General features: G+C 42.4%; 1 protein-coding gene across 2 annotated transcripts; it reads right to left on the bottom strand.

Moving 5' to 3' along the window:
- Positions 1-434: 434 nt before the first annotated feature.
- Positions 435-13,766, bottom strand: LOC311120257 (COP9 signalosome complex subunit 2-like). Of its 2 annotated transcripts, none has more exons than XM_084194884.1 (13): positions 13,661-13,766; positions 13,048-13,161; positions 12,891-12,968; positions 12,599-12,724; positions 11,889-11,978; positions 11,044-11,121; positions 10,534-10,708; positions 9,988-10,166; positions 9,568-9,620; positions 6,692-6,789; positions 4,539-4,621; positions 4,182-4,240; positions 435-1,052 (listed from the first exon to the last, which is right to left on the bottom strand). In XM_084194884.1, exons 1-13 carry the CDS (start codon positions 13,712-13,714, stop codon positions 908-910), a joined length of 1,332 nt encoding a protein of 443 aa, XP_084051010.1. In that variant the 5' UTR covers positions 13,715-13,766; the 3' UTR covers positions 435-907. The 2 variants fall into 2 exon arrangements, with proteins under 2 accessions (XP_084051010.1, XP_084051009.1); XM_084194883.1 differs by having other exon boundaries at positions 13,655-13,743.
- Between the last annotated feature and the right edge of the window lie 3,569 nt (positions 13,767-17,335).

Below are 17,335 nucleotides of genomic sequence, written 5' to 3'. Positions count from 1 at the left end.
GAACAGCAGAAGAGACGGAACGCCCACAGGCTCAAAAAGTGTTCATCTTTGCCTTCGGCGTCTGTCACTGATAAGATTTGATGGACAATGATAAATAGGCCTACTGTGCAAGAAGTAGATATTTTTAGAGCAGAGCAGCTATGTCTAGCCTACAACACCGAATCAACTTAATTATAATTCAAACAGATTTCTACTTCTCTACTGTTCTGCTTGCAATGTGATGGATGACATACATTTTCAGTGATGGCAGTGAATCTATCCATTGAAAATACATTTCTGCACACAAACAATTGACTAACATTTCAGAAGAACTGGAGTCTGTTGCATCTACCAAATAATACAGATATTTACAAATAATACAGATAGCATGAGTGCTAAAAACTAGACGATATCTAGAAGACCTACATTGAAATGTCATATACAGTAAACACAGATGGAGAACATTGTTTTTTATTCACAACATGCGTTCAATGCTGCAGCTACATGTTGTGAAAAAGTTTGCCCAACACCAGGTGCCAGTCAACATGCACAAATAAACCATTGTGTTATTGTACTCAAACTGCCTGTCCAAAAAAATAAAGCACTTTTAAAAAGGTGTGGTGACAGTGATATTTCTTAGAACCATTCTATTAAAGTCTTGTGAAAAACAAACACGAGGGGCTTGAAGTAAACTGAGATGTCCCTTAGAGAGTACTGATGTCTTCTAGAAAGCAGTATCTCTTCTCTCTCTCTGGAAAATGCAGTGGCAGATCACAAAACATCTCTGTGCTGCTGTGTAGCTCCACTCCGCTCAGCCCATCCACCCACAGTAGCACTGGATGGTTTGGTTTATACTGACACATTGGAACAAATTATTGAGATTCTCCTTCCTGTCTTTCAGTGCTGTCCGTTGTCACGTCAGTCAGAATCATGTGAGTTTGCTGACGATGGCTTGGTTGAGAGAGTTGAGTTGTTTAGTCCATTTGTCTAGGGCAGTGTAGCGCGCCCCTCCTCTCTTCTGGTAGTCTAGCTCCAACAGCTGGTTAACCTGGTCGATACGGCCTTGGATGGTGCTACAGGGAGGGAACCATAGCACAACACAGTGATCAGAGAACAATGGTTCAAACAAAGAAATAATTACAACACTAGAATGGACGTTGGCATCCTAGCAACATGACTAAGCATGTTTTTCCAATATTGTATAAAACAATGCATTTCTATATAAAAATGGGATCAACAACATATCAATATTTGCGTCAATTATGGTTCAAATGACACTAATCACTGTGGGTAGCATTTGAGTTGCAGTCATTGTTTAACTTGTTTCCCGGTTTGGTTTCCACCCAGCACCTTAACCACTGATGTGTGTACTCTCACAACCAATTATCACATATCTACACTACGCTGTCTGATAAAATATTCCACCACCTCCACATTCCACTACATACACTACATATTCTGTTTCTGTTGAGCTCTGTGACGACGGTGGGAATGCAGTGTAAAATGTAAATCTATTGTTCCAGTTGACTGGCTGTAGATCTGATCTGGCTGAGGGCAGTAAACAATCCAATATACAGCAGTCTGCTATAGTAGCATGGGAAATAATAAAGCCATGAAAGAAAGATAAGATAGATACCCGCAAACTGTTGATTTCTCCCAAAGTTTTATTTGCCCAACGCTTTGACCCAAAGGTCTTCATCTGGCTGACAAGGACCTTTGGGTCAAAACGTTGCACAATAAAACTGCGGGAACAATTAACAGTTTGCAGGTATCTTTCTTTCTTTCATCAGTTTACTTTTTGTAGCCTGCAAGTTACTGGATGTGCATGTGTACTACTTCTAAACTAAATAATGAAACCAGTAATCAATTACAGATCTACAGTAAACTAAGCAGGGCACTCAGGGAGGAATAACACAAACAGAGAGAGAGAGAGAGGAGAGGGAGGGAGACAGACTCATGCTGGCCTCCTGCATTCCTCAGGGTGCAATGTGGAAACAATGAGGAACTGAAAAGAGGAATTGTAATTATTCCCGTACAGGAAACACGTCTTAATACACATGCACAAGAAACATGCTCTGCTTCGTGCGTCATCTTATGATGTCTCTGTGTCAGCCATGTTGATCATGTACACTATACACTGAGTATACTTGCTGTCCCCCCCCCCCCAAAAAAAAGAGTTGTTTGTGATAATTGGTCGAAATTTTAAAACGTGTATTTTTCAATTTATAGACATCCTTTATTTTAATAAAATCAACTCTCTCTATATATATATATATATATATATATATATATATATATATATATATATATATATATATATATATATATATATATATATATAGGCTACTGAGCATGTCTGAAGCTTAAAGCACTGCGATTAAAAATGAAGACACAAATTACCAAAGGAGGGTGGCAGGTAGCTTAGTGGTTAAGAGCGTTGTGGCAGTAACCGAAAGGTCGCTGGTTCTAATCCTGAGCCGACTAGGTGAAAAATCTGTCGATGTGCCCTTGAGCAAGGCACTTAACCCTAATTGCTCCTGTAAGTCGCTCTGGATAAGAGCGTCTGCTAAATTACTAAAATGTAAATGTAAAATGAGGGAGCCAGAGATCAATATAGCCTAACCAGAAGAAAAAAACATGTTCCCAACCAGACCCTCCTCTTCCCGCTGCTGCTGGCCTTCACAGCTTCTGCCGTCAGGCTCCTGAAAATGCCGGTAATAGGTTACACCAACGGTCGGCAACCTTTTCCATTTGAAGTGGCAAGTTATCGTACCATTTCTACTGATCTGTGTGCCAGTTATGATTTTCAGATGCACATTTCGTGGAACAGTTTAATTCCATTTATAATAAAGTCTTCATATCTCAAAATCAATGTTCTATCCAAATGAAAAAGTAACTTCTATTGCCATTGCCAACTATGTAAAAATAGCCTACATAAAGCCTATAAATAAAAACACTGCAGCCTGCAGGTAGAAAATATCCTGATAAAAAGAAATATCCTATAAAATCACATAAGAAGTAATGAGGTAGGCCTTTTTTTATGACGTTTCCACTGGATCAGAGCATGACATTTTTTCCCCCTTTCATGCCGAGTAGTAATTGAAAGGGAGAGAGCTGGAAAGATTTTTTAAATAGGCTACGTTGAGGAACTATTTTCATTCTCAATGGATGTAAAAACAGGCTTTGTTTACTTGCTGTTTAAGGCGAAGAAAAAATTACTTTGAGCTCCACAGTGATGGTGAGTTAAGACAATCAGAAATACTAATCAGATCCCCAAATGGGCACATTTATAAGCCTACATTTGCGCTCAGGCCAGGTATCCTAGGCCTGCTTCTGTGCGTCTCCTTACTCAAGATTGACAGGAGCGCTCCAAACAAAAGAAAATGAATAACTCGTAAATAGAATGGAAATAAACCTAAACTTTTTTAGTGTAGCCTAGGTTGTGCGCTCTGCAAACAATGTGTCCACTCCTACAATGACAACGGTAAGACTGTAATAATAATTTATTGAATGCATTAAAAAGCCACTGCTGTCCAAAAAAAACATTGCTGCACATCTGAAGTTCGCAAAAGAGCACCTGGATGTTCCACAGTGCTACTGGCAAAATATTCTGTGGACAGATTAAACTAAAGTTGAGTTGTTTGGAAGGAACACACAACACTATGTGTGGAGAAAAAAAGGCACAGCACACCAACATCAAAACCTCATCTCAACTGTAAAGTATGGTGGAAGGAGCATCATGGTTTGGGGCTGCTTTGCTGCCTCAGGACCTGGACAGCTTGATATCATCGCCGAAAAATTTAATTCCCAAGTTTATCAAGACATTTTGCAGGAGAATGTAAGGCTATATGTCCGCCAATTGAAGCTCAACAGAAGTTGGGTGATGCAACAGGACAACGACCCAAAACACAGAAGTAAATCAACAACAGAATGGCTTCAACAGAAGAAAATACGCCTTCTGGAGTGGCCCAGTCAGAGTCCTGACCTCAACCCGATTGAGATGCTGTGGCATGACCTCAAGAGAGCGGTTCACACCAGACGTACCAAGAATATTGCTGAACTGAAACTGTTTTGTAAAGAGGAATGGTCCAAAATTGCCTGTTTGATGCAAAGGACATTTCCTAACAGATCATAAAGTATTATTTTTATTTTTAAATGGTAGTTTGGGCCACACATCAGATGCATGTCTAGAACAAACTTACTTGTCCAATATGCACTGCACCAACAAACTCTCCACGTCACAAACATCTATGTTCAGCTCCTGAGGCAGAGAAGACAGAACACAGGGTGTTACACTACAATCAATCCAAACAGCAACATAAATTACCTAATAAATACATTATCAATCTACTCAGCAAAGTTCATTATCGGATACATTATCAATACACACAGTGAAGTCAATGATTAACTCTAGCCTGGTCTCAGATCTGTTTGTGCTGTCTTACCAACTCTTATTGTAAAATTCATCACGCCAATGACCATGGGAGTTGGCAAAACAGCACAAACAGATCTGGGACCAGGCTAGTTAGTCCAGAAGCCAGTGCTGTCCTCAGACTTACCTTAGAGATGAATGGGATGTGTATTCTCGTGTAAGGTTTGATGAGCGCGATAAGGACCTGGGTTCTGATGTTCCGCAGCAGCTCTGGAAAATAAGACAACACAGCACTGATCAAAGTCTCTTCAGACACACAACATCTACCAGAAACACACACAGACCATCTACCAGACACACACACACACACACCTACCAGACACACACACACACACACACATCTACCAGAACACACACACACATCTACCAGAACACACACACACATCTACCAGAACACACACACCATCTACCAGAACATCTACCAGAACACACACACCATCTACCAGAACACACACACCATCTACCAGAACACACACACACATCTACCAGAACACACACACCATCTACCAGAACACACACACCATCTACCAGAACACACACACACATCTACCAGAACACACACACCATCTACCAGAACACACACACACATCTACCAGAACACACACACACATCTACCAGAACACACACACCATCTACCAGAACATCTACCAGAACACACACACCATCTACCAGAACACACACACCATCTACCAGAACACACACACCATCTCAATATGCAGCTACTGGTACATTTTGTCTCAAGTTTGTTGAAACCTCGTCTTCAATGCCACACTTCCATGTCTCGTTCATCAACAGATATGAGAAAGCCCACACACGCATAACTTCACAGATCTTCACTGTAAAGGGTTTAAACACTGTTTCCCATGCTTGTTCAATGAACCATAAACAATTAATGAACATGCACCTGTGGAACGGTCGTTAAGACACTAACAGCTTACAGACGGTAGGCAATTAAGGTCACAGTTATGAAAACTTAGGACACTAAAGAGGCCTTTCTACTGACTCTGAAAAACACCAAAAGAAAGATGCCCAGGGTCCCTGCTCATCTGCGTGAACGTGCCTTAGGCATGCTCCAAGGAGGCATGAGGACTGCTGATGTGGCCAGAGCAATAAAATTGCAATGTCCGTACTGTGAGACGCCTAAGACAGCGCTACAGGGAAACAGGACTGACAGCTGATCGTCCTCGCAGTGGCAGACCACGTGTAACAACACCTGCACAGGATCGGTACATCCGAACATCACACCTGCGGGACAGGTACAGGATGGCAACAACAACTGCCCGAGTTACACAAGGAACGCACAATCCCTCCATCAGTGCTCAGACTGTCCACAATAGGCTGAGAGAGGCTGGACTGAGGGCTTGTAGGCCTGTTGTAAGGCAGGTCCTCACCAGACATCACCGGCAACAACGTCGCCTATGGGCACAAACCCACCGTCGCTGGACCAGACAGGACTGGCAAAAAGTGCTCTTCACTGACGAGTCGCAGTTTTGTCTCACCAGGGGTGATGGTCGGATTTGCGTTTATCGTCGAAGGAATGAGCGTTACACCGAGGCCTGTACTCTGGAGCGAGATCGATTTGGAGGTGGAGGGTCCGTCATGGTCTGGGGCGGTGTGTCATAGCATCATCGGACTGAGCTTGTCATTGCAGGCAATCTCAACGCTGTGCGTTACAGGGAAGACATCCTCCTCCCTCATGTGGTACCCTTCCTGCAGGCTCATCCTGACATGACCCTCCAGCATGACAATGCCACCAGCCATACTGCTCGTTCTGTGCATGATTTCCTGCAAGACAGGAATGTCAGTGTTCTGCCATGGCAAGCGAAGAGCCCGGATCTCAATCCCATTGAGCACGTCTGGGACCTGTTGGATCGGAGGGTGAGGGCTAGGGCATTCCCCCCAGAAATGTCTGGGAACTTGCAGGTGCCTTGGTGGAAGAGTGGGGTAACATCTCACAGCAAGAACTGGAAAATCTGGGGCAGTCCATGAGGAGGAGATGCACTGCAGTACTTAATGCAGCTGGTGGCCACACCAGATACTGACTGTTACTTTTGATTTTGACCCCCCCTTTGTTCAGGGACACATTATTCCATTTCTGTTAGTCACATGTCTGTGGAACTTGTTCTGTTTATGTCGCAGTTGTTGAATGTTGTTATGTTCATACAAATATTTACACATGTTAGGTTTGCTGAAAATAAACGCAGTTGACAGTGAGAGGACATTTCTTTTTTTGCTGAGTTTATATACAAGCACACACATGCACACACAAACACTACTTACCCTCGATGTGTTCTCTGATGAAGGGGTCGTCCATGATACTACTATGGTTGGTTTTCAGTATCTTCTCAAACTCTGTGATGTCATTATTCTGATAGGAGCTGGGAGCAGACACACAACAGTAGAACAATCACTGGGTTAGAATAATGATATAATAATCCATAAAATCATGATATAATAATCCATAGAATAATGATATAATAATCCATAGAATAATGACAATGATCCATAAAATCATGATATAATAATCCATAAAATAATGATATAATAATCCATAGAATCATGATATAATAATCCATAGAATCATGATATAATAATCCATAGAATAATGACAATGATCCATAGAATACTGATATAATATTCCATAAAATCATGATATAATAATCCATACATCCATATATTGTCTTCATCCAACCACAACACCACCACAGCTCCACTATCCCACTAAAACACATTTCTAAATATTAGCCTTTTCAACATCAACAATCTATTCTTTTCTACAGTTCTGGGTGTGTTTAAAATTGTCTGTTTACATAACAACAAAGTTCAAATGCATGGAAGGAAACAGTTGGAGTCCTATTTTAGCCACCGCCTGTTTTATGACCTAAGAGAGTGTGAATAGAATAAGGGAGGAGACCAGAGCTAAAGAGCAAATGGCCTCGAAGGTGCTTTTTATGGTCGATGCCATTCAATCCGGCATCCGCTGTGTTAACGAATGCGGAGCCCGTGAACGGTAGGGCATTTATGCTTCTCACGCTGTTCAGAACAGAGATACCAGAAACAACTGCCCCAACTCACCTATCAACCAGTCATCGTTTGTGAGTCAAACACCGAGCTCACGGAGGCCTCTGCGTTGTTTCACATTTTGAGAGGTGTACGGAGCCATAGCCTATGCACACTTCCATTTACTTCTGCAATTGCATCATAATCGTAGAGCAGACCCTCTGTGTCATGGATGCCAGATTGACCATAAATTAGGTTGAAGAGACACCACACAGCTGAACCGATGGTTAAAGGATATCTTCACTATGTTACACCTCTATCTATTAACCACTTATACAGTGGGGAGAACAAGTATTTGATACACTGCCGATTTTGCAGGTTTTCCTACTTACAAAGCATGTAGAGGTCTGTAATTTTTATCATAGGTACACTTCAACTGTGAGAGACGGAATCTAAAACAAAAATCCAGAAAATCACATTGTATGATTTTTAAGTAATTAATTTGCATTTTATTGCATGACATAAGTATTTGATCACCTACCAACCAGTAAGAATTCCGGCTCTCACAGACCTGTTAGTTTTTCTTTAAGAAGCCCTCCTGTTCTCCACTCATTACCTGTATTAACTGCACCTGTTTGAACTCATTACCTGTATAAAAGACACCTGTCCACACACTCAGTCGCTTTGGATAAAAGCGTCTGCTAAATGGCATATTATTATTACTCAATCAAACAGACTCCAACCTCTCCACAATGGCCAAGACCAGAGAGCTGTGTAAGGACATCAGGGATAAAATTGTAGACCTGCACAAGGCTGGGATGGGCTACAGGACAATAGGCAAGCAGCTTGGTGAGAAGGCAACAACTGTTGGCGCAATTATTAGAAAATGGAAGAAGTTCAAGATGACGGTCAATCACCCTCGGTCTGGGGCTCCATGCAAGATCTCACCTCGTGGGGCATCAATGATCATGAGGAAGGTGAGGGATCAGCCCAGAACTACACGGCAGGACCTGGTCAATGACCTGAAGAGAGCTGGGACCACAGTCTCAAAGAAAACCATTAGTAACACACTACGCTGTCATGGATTAAAATCCTGCAGCGCACGCAAGGTCCCCCTGCTCAAGCCAGCGCATGTCCAGGCCCGTCTGAAGTTTGCCAATGACCATCTGGATGATCCAGAGAAGGAATGGGAGAAGGTCATGTGGTCTGAAAAGACAAAAATAGAGCTTTTTGGTCTAATCTCCACTCGCCGTGTTTGGAGGAAGAAGAAGGATGAGTACAACCCCAAGAACACCATCCCAACCGTGAAGCATGGAGGTGGAAACATCATTCTTTGGGGATGCTTTTCTGCAAAGGGGACAGGACGACTGCACCGTATTGAGGGGAGGATGGATGGGGCCATGTATCGCGAGATCTTGGCCAACAACCTCCTTCCCTCAGTAAGAGCATTGAAGATGGGTCGTGGCTGGGTCTTCCAGCATGACAACGACCCGAAACATACAGCCAGGGCAACTAAGGAGTGGCTCCGTAAGAAGCATCTCAAGGTCCTGGAGTGGCCTAGCCAGTCTCCAGACCTGAACCCAATAGAAAATATTTGGAGGGAGCTGAAAGTCCGTATTGCCCAGCGACAGCCCCGAAACCTGAAGGATCTGGAGAAGGTCTGTATGGAGGAGTGGGCCAAAATCCCTGCTGCAGTGTGTGCAAACCTGGTCAAGACCTACAGGAAATGTATGATCTCTGTAATTGCAAACAAAGGTTTCTGTACCAAATATTAAGTTCTGCTTTTCTGATGTATCAAATACTTATGTCATGCAATAAAATGCAAATTAATTACTTAAAAATCATACAATGTGATTTTCTGGATTTTTGTTTTAGATTCCGTCTATCACAGTTGAAGTGTACCTATGATAAAAATGACAGACCTCTACATGCTTTGTAAGTAGGAAAACCTGCAAAATCGGCAGTGTATCAAATACTTGTTCTCCCCACTGTATGTGATGTAAAACAATAACAGTTTGGGTCGACTGACAACACTACACAAATAAGTGGAAATAGGTTGTAAATAGTGAAGATATCGTTTAACTGATGCCATGGCTTTCTACCCTAAAATATCACCAACACCACCATGGATGACCCAGAAGCACACGTGTTCTTACCTTACTAGATTTGTCATGGCCAAGATCTCTGGGTCGTTTTTATAAGGTTTGGCCTGTCACAGAAAAACACAATAAGAACAGCCACTGTAATACAACACTTTATCAAGCAGTGTTTGCTGCAGGTGATTTGAATACCATTAATGCAATGTTGTTGCCGCCAACAATATAAAGGTGCGTGATGCAACCACCACGTGTTGCTATGGAGTTGTGAAATAAACAATGTATAAATATAACAATATCGGATAATCATAAAAATAGACTTGCCCTGAATCTGATTAGTCTAATATTTTCCAATATAAATCAGATGCAGATATTTTTCCCATAATGTCAGTGATAATGTTAGTAATTGCTCTAAGGGGATAAATAAAATGGAATTCAACTGGACTTAACTAAACTGAACTGACTGAATGAGGGTTGTACCTCCTGTGAGTCGAATGGGTTGATTCCAGACTTCATGAGCATGTTGGCCAGCACCAGGTACTTCAGACAGGTGGTTCTCCTGGGGCTGCCTGACTCATCGTAGTTCTTAAACGCCTCAAAGAAGTCTGTGTGGGCCTTCTCAAACTCCCCCTCTCTCAGGTGCATCTTACCCCCACACTCTGGGGAAGGGGACCAAATAAGAACAGGCCTGTTACTACATCACATAAACACACGCAGTGACACACACACACCTTTTTACCATATTAGCGATTTTATCCTCCAATTGTAAAAAGGTACAGTACTTGTCTGTGACTCTTTCAGGGTCTCGCCTCGATAGTGACAAATCTCCCTGAGACTCCCTACAGGTCAGTTTACAAGTCCTAACTATAGAATTACTATTCTAAGGAGGATTCTATTTCTATGGTCATTTTCTATTTATTCAATGTGTACCACTGTGTGTGTGGCTCCGATGCAATACATGTAATAGATACTGTTGACAGCTATGCTGCCTTCAGGGGTTCCTAATTCTACGGTGGTAACACTCACCCCTGATGACTCCCATGATGAGTGGGTGAGGGATAGCAGACTTGATGTGCAGGGACTGTTCATACAGGGCCTTCAGCTTCTTGTTGTTCTTCTGGGTTGTGTACATCTGGATCTCCAGAGCATAGATCTCCAGGAGCTGGGTGCCTTTCTTTAGGTCGTCCTCCCCGTCATCTGTCTAGAGAGAGACATAGATATACAACATTACAGATCATATACACATAACAGACCACAGATCTTCAACATCGTCTGTCTGCAGTGCACGTAGATATAGAGCATAACAGATCAGATATACACATAACAGACCATAGATCTCTAACATAATCTGTCTGCAGTGCAGATAGATATACAACATAACAGATCATACTAGTATACAACAACAACAAAAAATACTGCTAGCAGCCATATTGGGAACTTGGAAGTTGGCTACTGTGGATCACTCCTAACCTCAGATGGCTGCGTAAACCCCATCAGACTAAACGTTGTCTCAGACTACCACCTGTCTTACTGTACCTGACAGGACTGGTGCAGCTGTCTGAGGATCTTCTGTAACTTCCCAAACTCCTCCCTCTCCAGGTACAGCTTGCCCAGCTGAAACACAACAACAGGACCAGTTAAAACAGGCTGAGAGACAACAGGAGGACTTCAGTTAAAACAGGCTGAGAGACAACAAGAGGACTTCAGTTAAAACAGGCTGAGAGACAACAGGAGGACTTCAGTTAAAACAGGCTGAGAGACAACAGGAGGACTTCAGTTAAAACAGGCTGAGAGACAACAGGAGGACTTCAGTTAAAACAGGCTGAGAGACAACAAGAGGACTTCAGTTAAAACAGGCTGAGAGACAACAGGAGGACTTCAGTTAAAACAGGCTGAGAGACAACAGGAGGACTTCAGTTAAAACAGGCTGAGAGACAACAGGAGGACTTCAGTTAAAACAGGCTGAGAGACAACAAGAGGACTTCAGTTAAAACAGGCTGAGAGACAAAACAACAACTTATATATGTTTGTGCTATCACAAAAAAAGGGCTTTACGATGTTGTTTGGCAAATAATTTAACACAAACAGATCTGGCTACGAGTCTAGGGCATTGCAGAGGTAAAAACTCCCAAACACAGAGGTCTGAAACTGACAGGTCAGATATTGTCCTACCCATAGAAATAAACAGAAACATTGTGTACTACATGCATATGTCCCAATTATCTCCCCTTTCTCCCAAAGTGTGCACTTGTTCACTTCAATAATTTGAGAGAAATTACCAGTCCATGCCTCCACCAATCCACTGCTTTTAGGTTTTTATTGTAAGTAGTGACTGAGTGCACACTTTAGGAAAAAGGTAATATTAATGGGACATACCCTACCTTTGTGTTGGTTTTGAACCAGAGTCTGTCGTTCTTGGCGTCCTTCAGAGCGTCCAGAGTCGTTTCATAAAACTCCTGCAGCAGGTCCATCTGTGACACATAAAACAACCAACCACAACCCACATTTAACACCTCAGTCATGTAGAACATGGAACCACAGCCCCCACTAACACCTCAGTCATGTAGAACATGGAACCACAGCCCCCACTAACACCTCAGTCATGTAGAACATGGAACCACAGCCCCCACTAACACCTCAGTCATGTAGAACATGGAACCACAGCCCCCACTAACACCTCAGTCATGTAGAACATGGAACCACAGCCCCCACTAACACCTCAGTCATGTAGAACATGGAACCACAGCCCCCACTAACACCTCAGTCATGTAGAACATGGAACCACAGCCCCCACTAACACCTCAGTCATGTAGAACATGGAACCACAGCCCCCACTAACACCTCAGTCATGTAGAACATGGAACCACAGCCACCACTTCATTCACACCAACAGGACTGACCCAGAGTCAGTCACTTTATCAGCCATTTACAACAAAAGTTGTAAGAAATTTATATTGATATTGTTAAAAAGGTTAAATAATAATAATAATAATAATAATAATAATGGAATAACAAACAGTTCACATAACTTGAGATTTGAGCCAAAATAAAGATCTGAGCTTTGTTCTAGTTCCAGGTATTGTGTCTATACCTGTTTGGAGGTGGAGATGTAGTCTAAGATGGAGTTGATGGATTTCTCTGAGTAGTTTCTGGTCACAGCGCTCCTGATGTACGTCAACAGCTGCTTGTACCGAGACATCATTTCTGGGAAGTTGGTCTGCAGGACACACACAGTTTACCAGGAGACAGGGCATTGAGTTAAGTTGTAGTGGGAATGACAGTATGCTGTAAAGAAAAGAAAAAAACTCACAAGCACTAATCATATGGACTCAGAGACAGAGAGTTGACATTGAGATAACGCTACAGCGCGTTTAATTTCTTACCAGCTTGAAGTTGATTTTGATCATCTGTTTTAGGGCTTTGAACCCCCATTCTCCCTTCTCTCCCTCCAGCTCCAATACCTGCCAATGGAGAGTATACATTATATCATACATTCATCAATATGTGAGTGAGTGAGTGGAGTGAGTAGCCAGTACCCACCTTCTGGAAGCTGCTGAGAGCTGCTTTGGGTTCATCCTCCTTCAGTGCTTTGGAGTTGTAGTACTGGTTCTCCAAATCGACGTTTGGCTCTGAGTTACTGTCCTCGGAATATTCCTGGGTTGAGACATAAACTCAGGACATAAGTTAGCTGGCTATGAGCTAATACAACTCAGATTGATAACGTGACAGAGATGTTATGATTTGGGCTAACGGCTTGCCATAGTTGTTTACTAATGAGGCTAAGTAGCAAGCTGTTTTAGCTAACCAGCATCGGCGCATGCTCGGTTAAAGGATAGTTATCTACACCTAGCTAGCTGGTTAACTAAACGCTTGTATGTTCGTGGCTAGCTACGATAACATGTTACAAAAAATTGACTAGCATAGCTAACTCAGTATACTATATATATATATATATATATATATATATATATAGCCTCGCCTTTATGCTAACGTTAGCTGAACTAGCTATCTATCGAGGTAGTTTAGCTAACTAGCTAGCTACATCCTCTGCTCTGATCTAGCTAATGCAAATATACTACCTAAGGAAGCAGCTCTGATTAGACATTTAAAAAAAACAAGGAAATAGAAACGTATTATGTAAACTTACGCTTACCAGATCATAATCTTCTTCATCATCGCACATGAAATCATCTTCCATGTCAGACATCTTGACGGGTCTTCGGAAACAACAAACAAACCGCAGCTCTACAGCGCCACCAAACGCTACGCCGGTTGGTTTCAGCACAGTACTGCAGGATTCTTTCTAGTATTGTAGTTCGCTCTTCTATCCGAAGATGACGCTGTCACATCACATTTAGGGTGTGTTCGTAAATTCAATCTGGAGTGACAGGATGCGCTCTGGGCGTTCTTAAATTCAGAGCGTTTTCTCTGGGAGCGTTCAGAGCGCAAGCTGGACGCTCTGGCGGAGGAGTAGGGTTGATCCGAGAGTTCTGACCTCAAAACGGCAGTCAAGAACCCAAGCTTACTGGCTAACGTTGGCTAGCTACTTCCAGACACAAATTAGAGAATACCTCACTCTGACCATTTTACTCGCCCTAGGCTGTTTTCATGTTATCCAGAGCGTTAGTGATTGTAACTGTGCTGCTGGCAACAATTTAATTGCGCTATTTTGCAGACGTTTACTGACACCGGCCATATTCAACCGGTATTGAGCGTTCGCAAATTCATGAGTTATTCTGCGCTCTGGCACACAGACGAGAGTGCTCTAAAATCTGAGTAGATAGCCAGAGCGAATTTACGAAGATAACCTTGGTCCAGCTACAATTCAGAAAGAAGTTTAGATCTGTAAGATTTCTAGGCTTTTCAATTAATTACATTTGACTCACAGATACCTATGACTTACAGATAACTATCTTACGTTATCATCATAGAAATAGCCATAAAAAACTTGCATCACAAATCAAAGGGGCAAGCATGAGAACCATTAATTTATGTAGGAAGGGAGGGGGGAGTCATACACACACACACACACACACACATTGACCCAGTTGCAATCCCACACTGAGAAATGGGTCTGAACCATGACCAGAGGTTTTCAGCATTTTGATGGGGTCGAATAATTTGTTTAAAGGGATTTCAACAGGCCAGCCTCTGGGGTACAGAGAAAAAAAGCAGCCTTGGCAGTTGGTGAGGGACTGACTCACTGAGGTATGAACTATGAATGTGGATCTATTGGAGTGTTTTTTACTAACATTGCGTGATAACGCTGGGAGGCCGTTTCAGATTAGAGTGGAGTCAACCCCGTGGATCAGGTTTAAATATATTTCATTAGTATTTTTAAACAGTGTTGGCTGCCACTCTAGTTGATTTATCCCATTATTCTGGACCATGGAGTCAGTTGGAGCATAATATTCATAATATAACCTAGTGGATCCAACACCATAGAGAGGAGAGCAGGGGGGGATGTGTCAGCACGCTGTTACTGGGAAATAGGGCTCCTTTGTCACAATATCCAGTGTGTGTGTGTGTGCAGAGATGGGCAAAAATTACAAAATACCCTAAAGACTAATGTATCAAAATAAAATACAACAATAACCTCAACAACATTCTTAGTAACGGTAAAAAAAATACATTTGACTTGCTATGACTCTGATATGTGGTTGTTTATCTGCTTTAGTTGAATGCACTGACTGTAAATCACTCTGGATGCCAAATGACCAAAAATGTAAATGTAAATATGACCACTTGCAAAGCATGGGTATTATTATTCTAATAAGCTACACCCCCAAACAAGACCACTTAATTTTTTATATTTTTTATCGAATGACTTCAGATGGGCAAAGATACAGCAACATGTATCTTATTATAAAATACCCTAAAGAATGTATGAAAATAAAATGCGAAATACTGAAAAACATTTTATTTAAAAAATGTATAGGCAAAATAACAGAAAATAAATAATAGACAGACTATTTCAGTCAGATGTCTTGTGCAGTTAGAAATTGAACAAATACATGTGTGAACACCAAATGTTTTTTCAATTTAAACTTATTTTAGAAGAAATAGCCCTTATATAATTTTCTATCGGGACTGTTGAAAAGTATTTGTATATTTTGAAAATACAAAATACAGCTCTCTAAAGTATATTGTTACAAAATACAGTGGACTGTAGTTCAGGCAGTGAAATACAAATTACAAAATACTCAAAAGTAATTTAAATACGTATTTTAAATACATAAATACTGCCCATCTCTCTGTGTGTGTGTGTGTGTGTGAAGGGTCTGTCAGCGCCTTTATAATTGTGTTGGGTTTCTATCAACAGGACCACTGGGGAGTGACTCTCTTCCTGTTACAGTTCCAGCTAGGGTGGAAACACACACACACACACACACACACACACACACACACACACACACACACACACACACACACACACACACACACACACACACACACACACACACACACACACACACACACACACACACACAGATAAACAGAGACGGGAGAGGGGGCTTTGAGTTGTAGTGGGAATGAGAGGTGTTGTAGGCCAACAGAGGACACAGCAGGCCAGCTGTGATCAGTGATCAGCCAAAATCTGGTCTCTCTCTCTGGGCCTGTGATCAGTGATCAGCCCAGCTCTGGTCTCTCTCTCTGGGCCTGTGATCAGTGATCAGCCCATCTCTGGTCTCTCTCTCTGGGCCTGTGAGTCAACTGAACCAGGCTTCTTATTATCACACTGACTCACATTGTCTGTCTGTGATGAATAGGACCATTTCACCAACCTGCCAACATCAACCTACTGGGTAACATCAATCAATAATTATTAATTGACAGTCTCTCTGTGTACGTGCCTCAAGCTTCTCTTCCTCCAGCTCCAATACCTGCCAACGGACAGAATAAATAACCACCAGACATCTGTCTGTGTGTGTGTGTGTGTGCATGTGCGTGTGCGTGTGTGTCCGCTTGTGTGAGTTGATTGTGAGTGTGTGTGTGTGCACGCCTCCTGTGTATATTTGTGTGTTATTATAAACATCACAGTGCTGCCCTCTCCTCTCACCTCTCTCTCTGGTGATTCATGTAATAACTTTAAAACATTTATATTATTCCCCAACCCCTAATGTAAACAACAGGGTTTATCTGCCGTTTAATTTCGAGTTGCCAAAAACGGTTTCATGCTGCAGCTAATAACGGTAATCCAGTAAATGTAATCTTGTTTCTGACAGTTCCTTAAACATTAGCAGCCCCTTTAATGTGTCTCCAACAGGGCAGCTGGCAACTATGGCAACCACCACGGCCCTGTGTTCTCTACCCAGCATGCAGTCTGATTTTATACTTCTCTCTAAATGTGTTTCTCTAGGAAAGAGCTCACGGGAGGGGCCCTAACTCTCTTACACACACACATGCACACACACGCACGCACGCACGTACACACACACACACACACACACACACACACACACACACACACACACACCCTCTCTCCCTACCTCGCGCCCTCTCTCTCCCTCTCTGTTCTCCATGCCAGAACCCCAGGGTCATCAGAGCGGTGTTCCCTCCCTAACCTGCCCAAGATGCGTGACTAGACATTTTGTTTTCTTATTGCTGTTATTTTTTACAAGGTAGAAGCATGTCTTACTTTTATACAGCAATTTGTGTTCGGCGGTGATGTTATTACACATCAAACCCGGCTTGGAGAGTAGAAAACACGCTGCTGCCAAGTCTACACACACCCTCTCCACACACACCCTCTCCACACACACCCTGCTGGCTATGGTATGTGTCTGGTGAAGGGGTTGAGGTTTGGGGGTGGGGTGAGGGGTGTGTA

This window comes from Coregonus lavaretus (assembly GCF_964263955.1).
Source record: "Coregonus lavaretus genome assembly, contig: HAP1_SCAFFOLD_161, whole genome shotgun sequence".
Taxonomy (NCBI): domain Eukaryota; kingdom Metazoa; phylum Chordata; class Actinopteri; order Salmoniformes; family Salmonidae; genus Coregonus; species Coregonus lavaretus.
The sequence above is the reverse complement of the archived record's forward strand: the minus strand, read 5'-3'. Positions and strand labels throughout refer to the sequence as shown.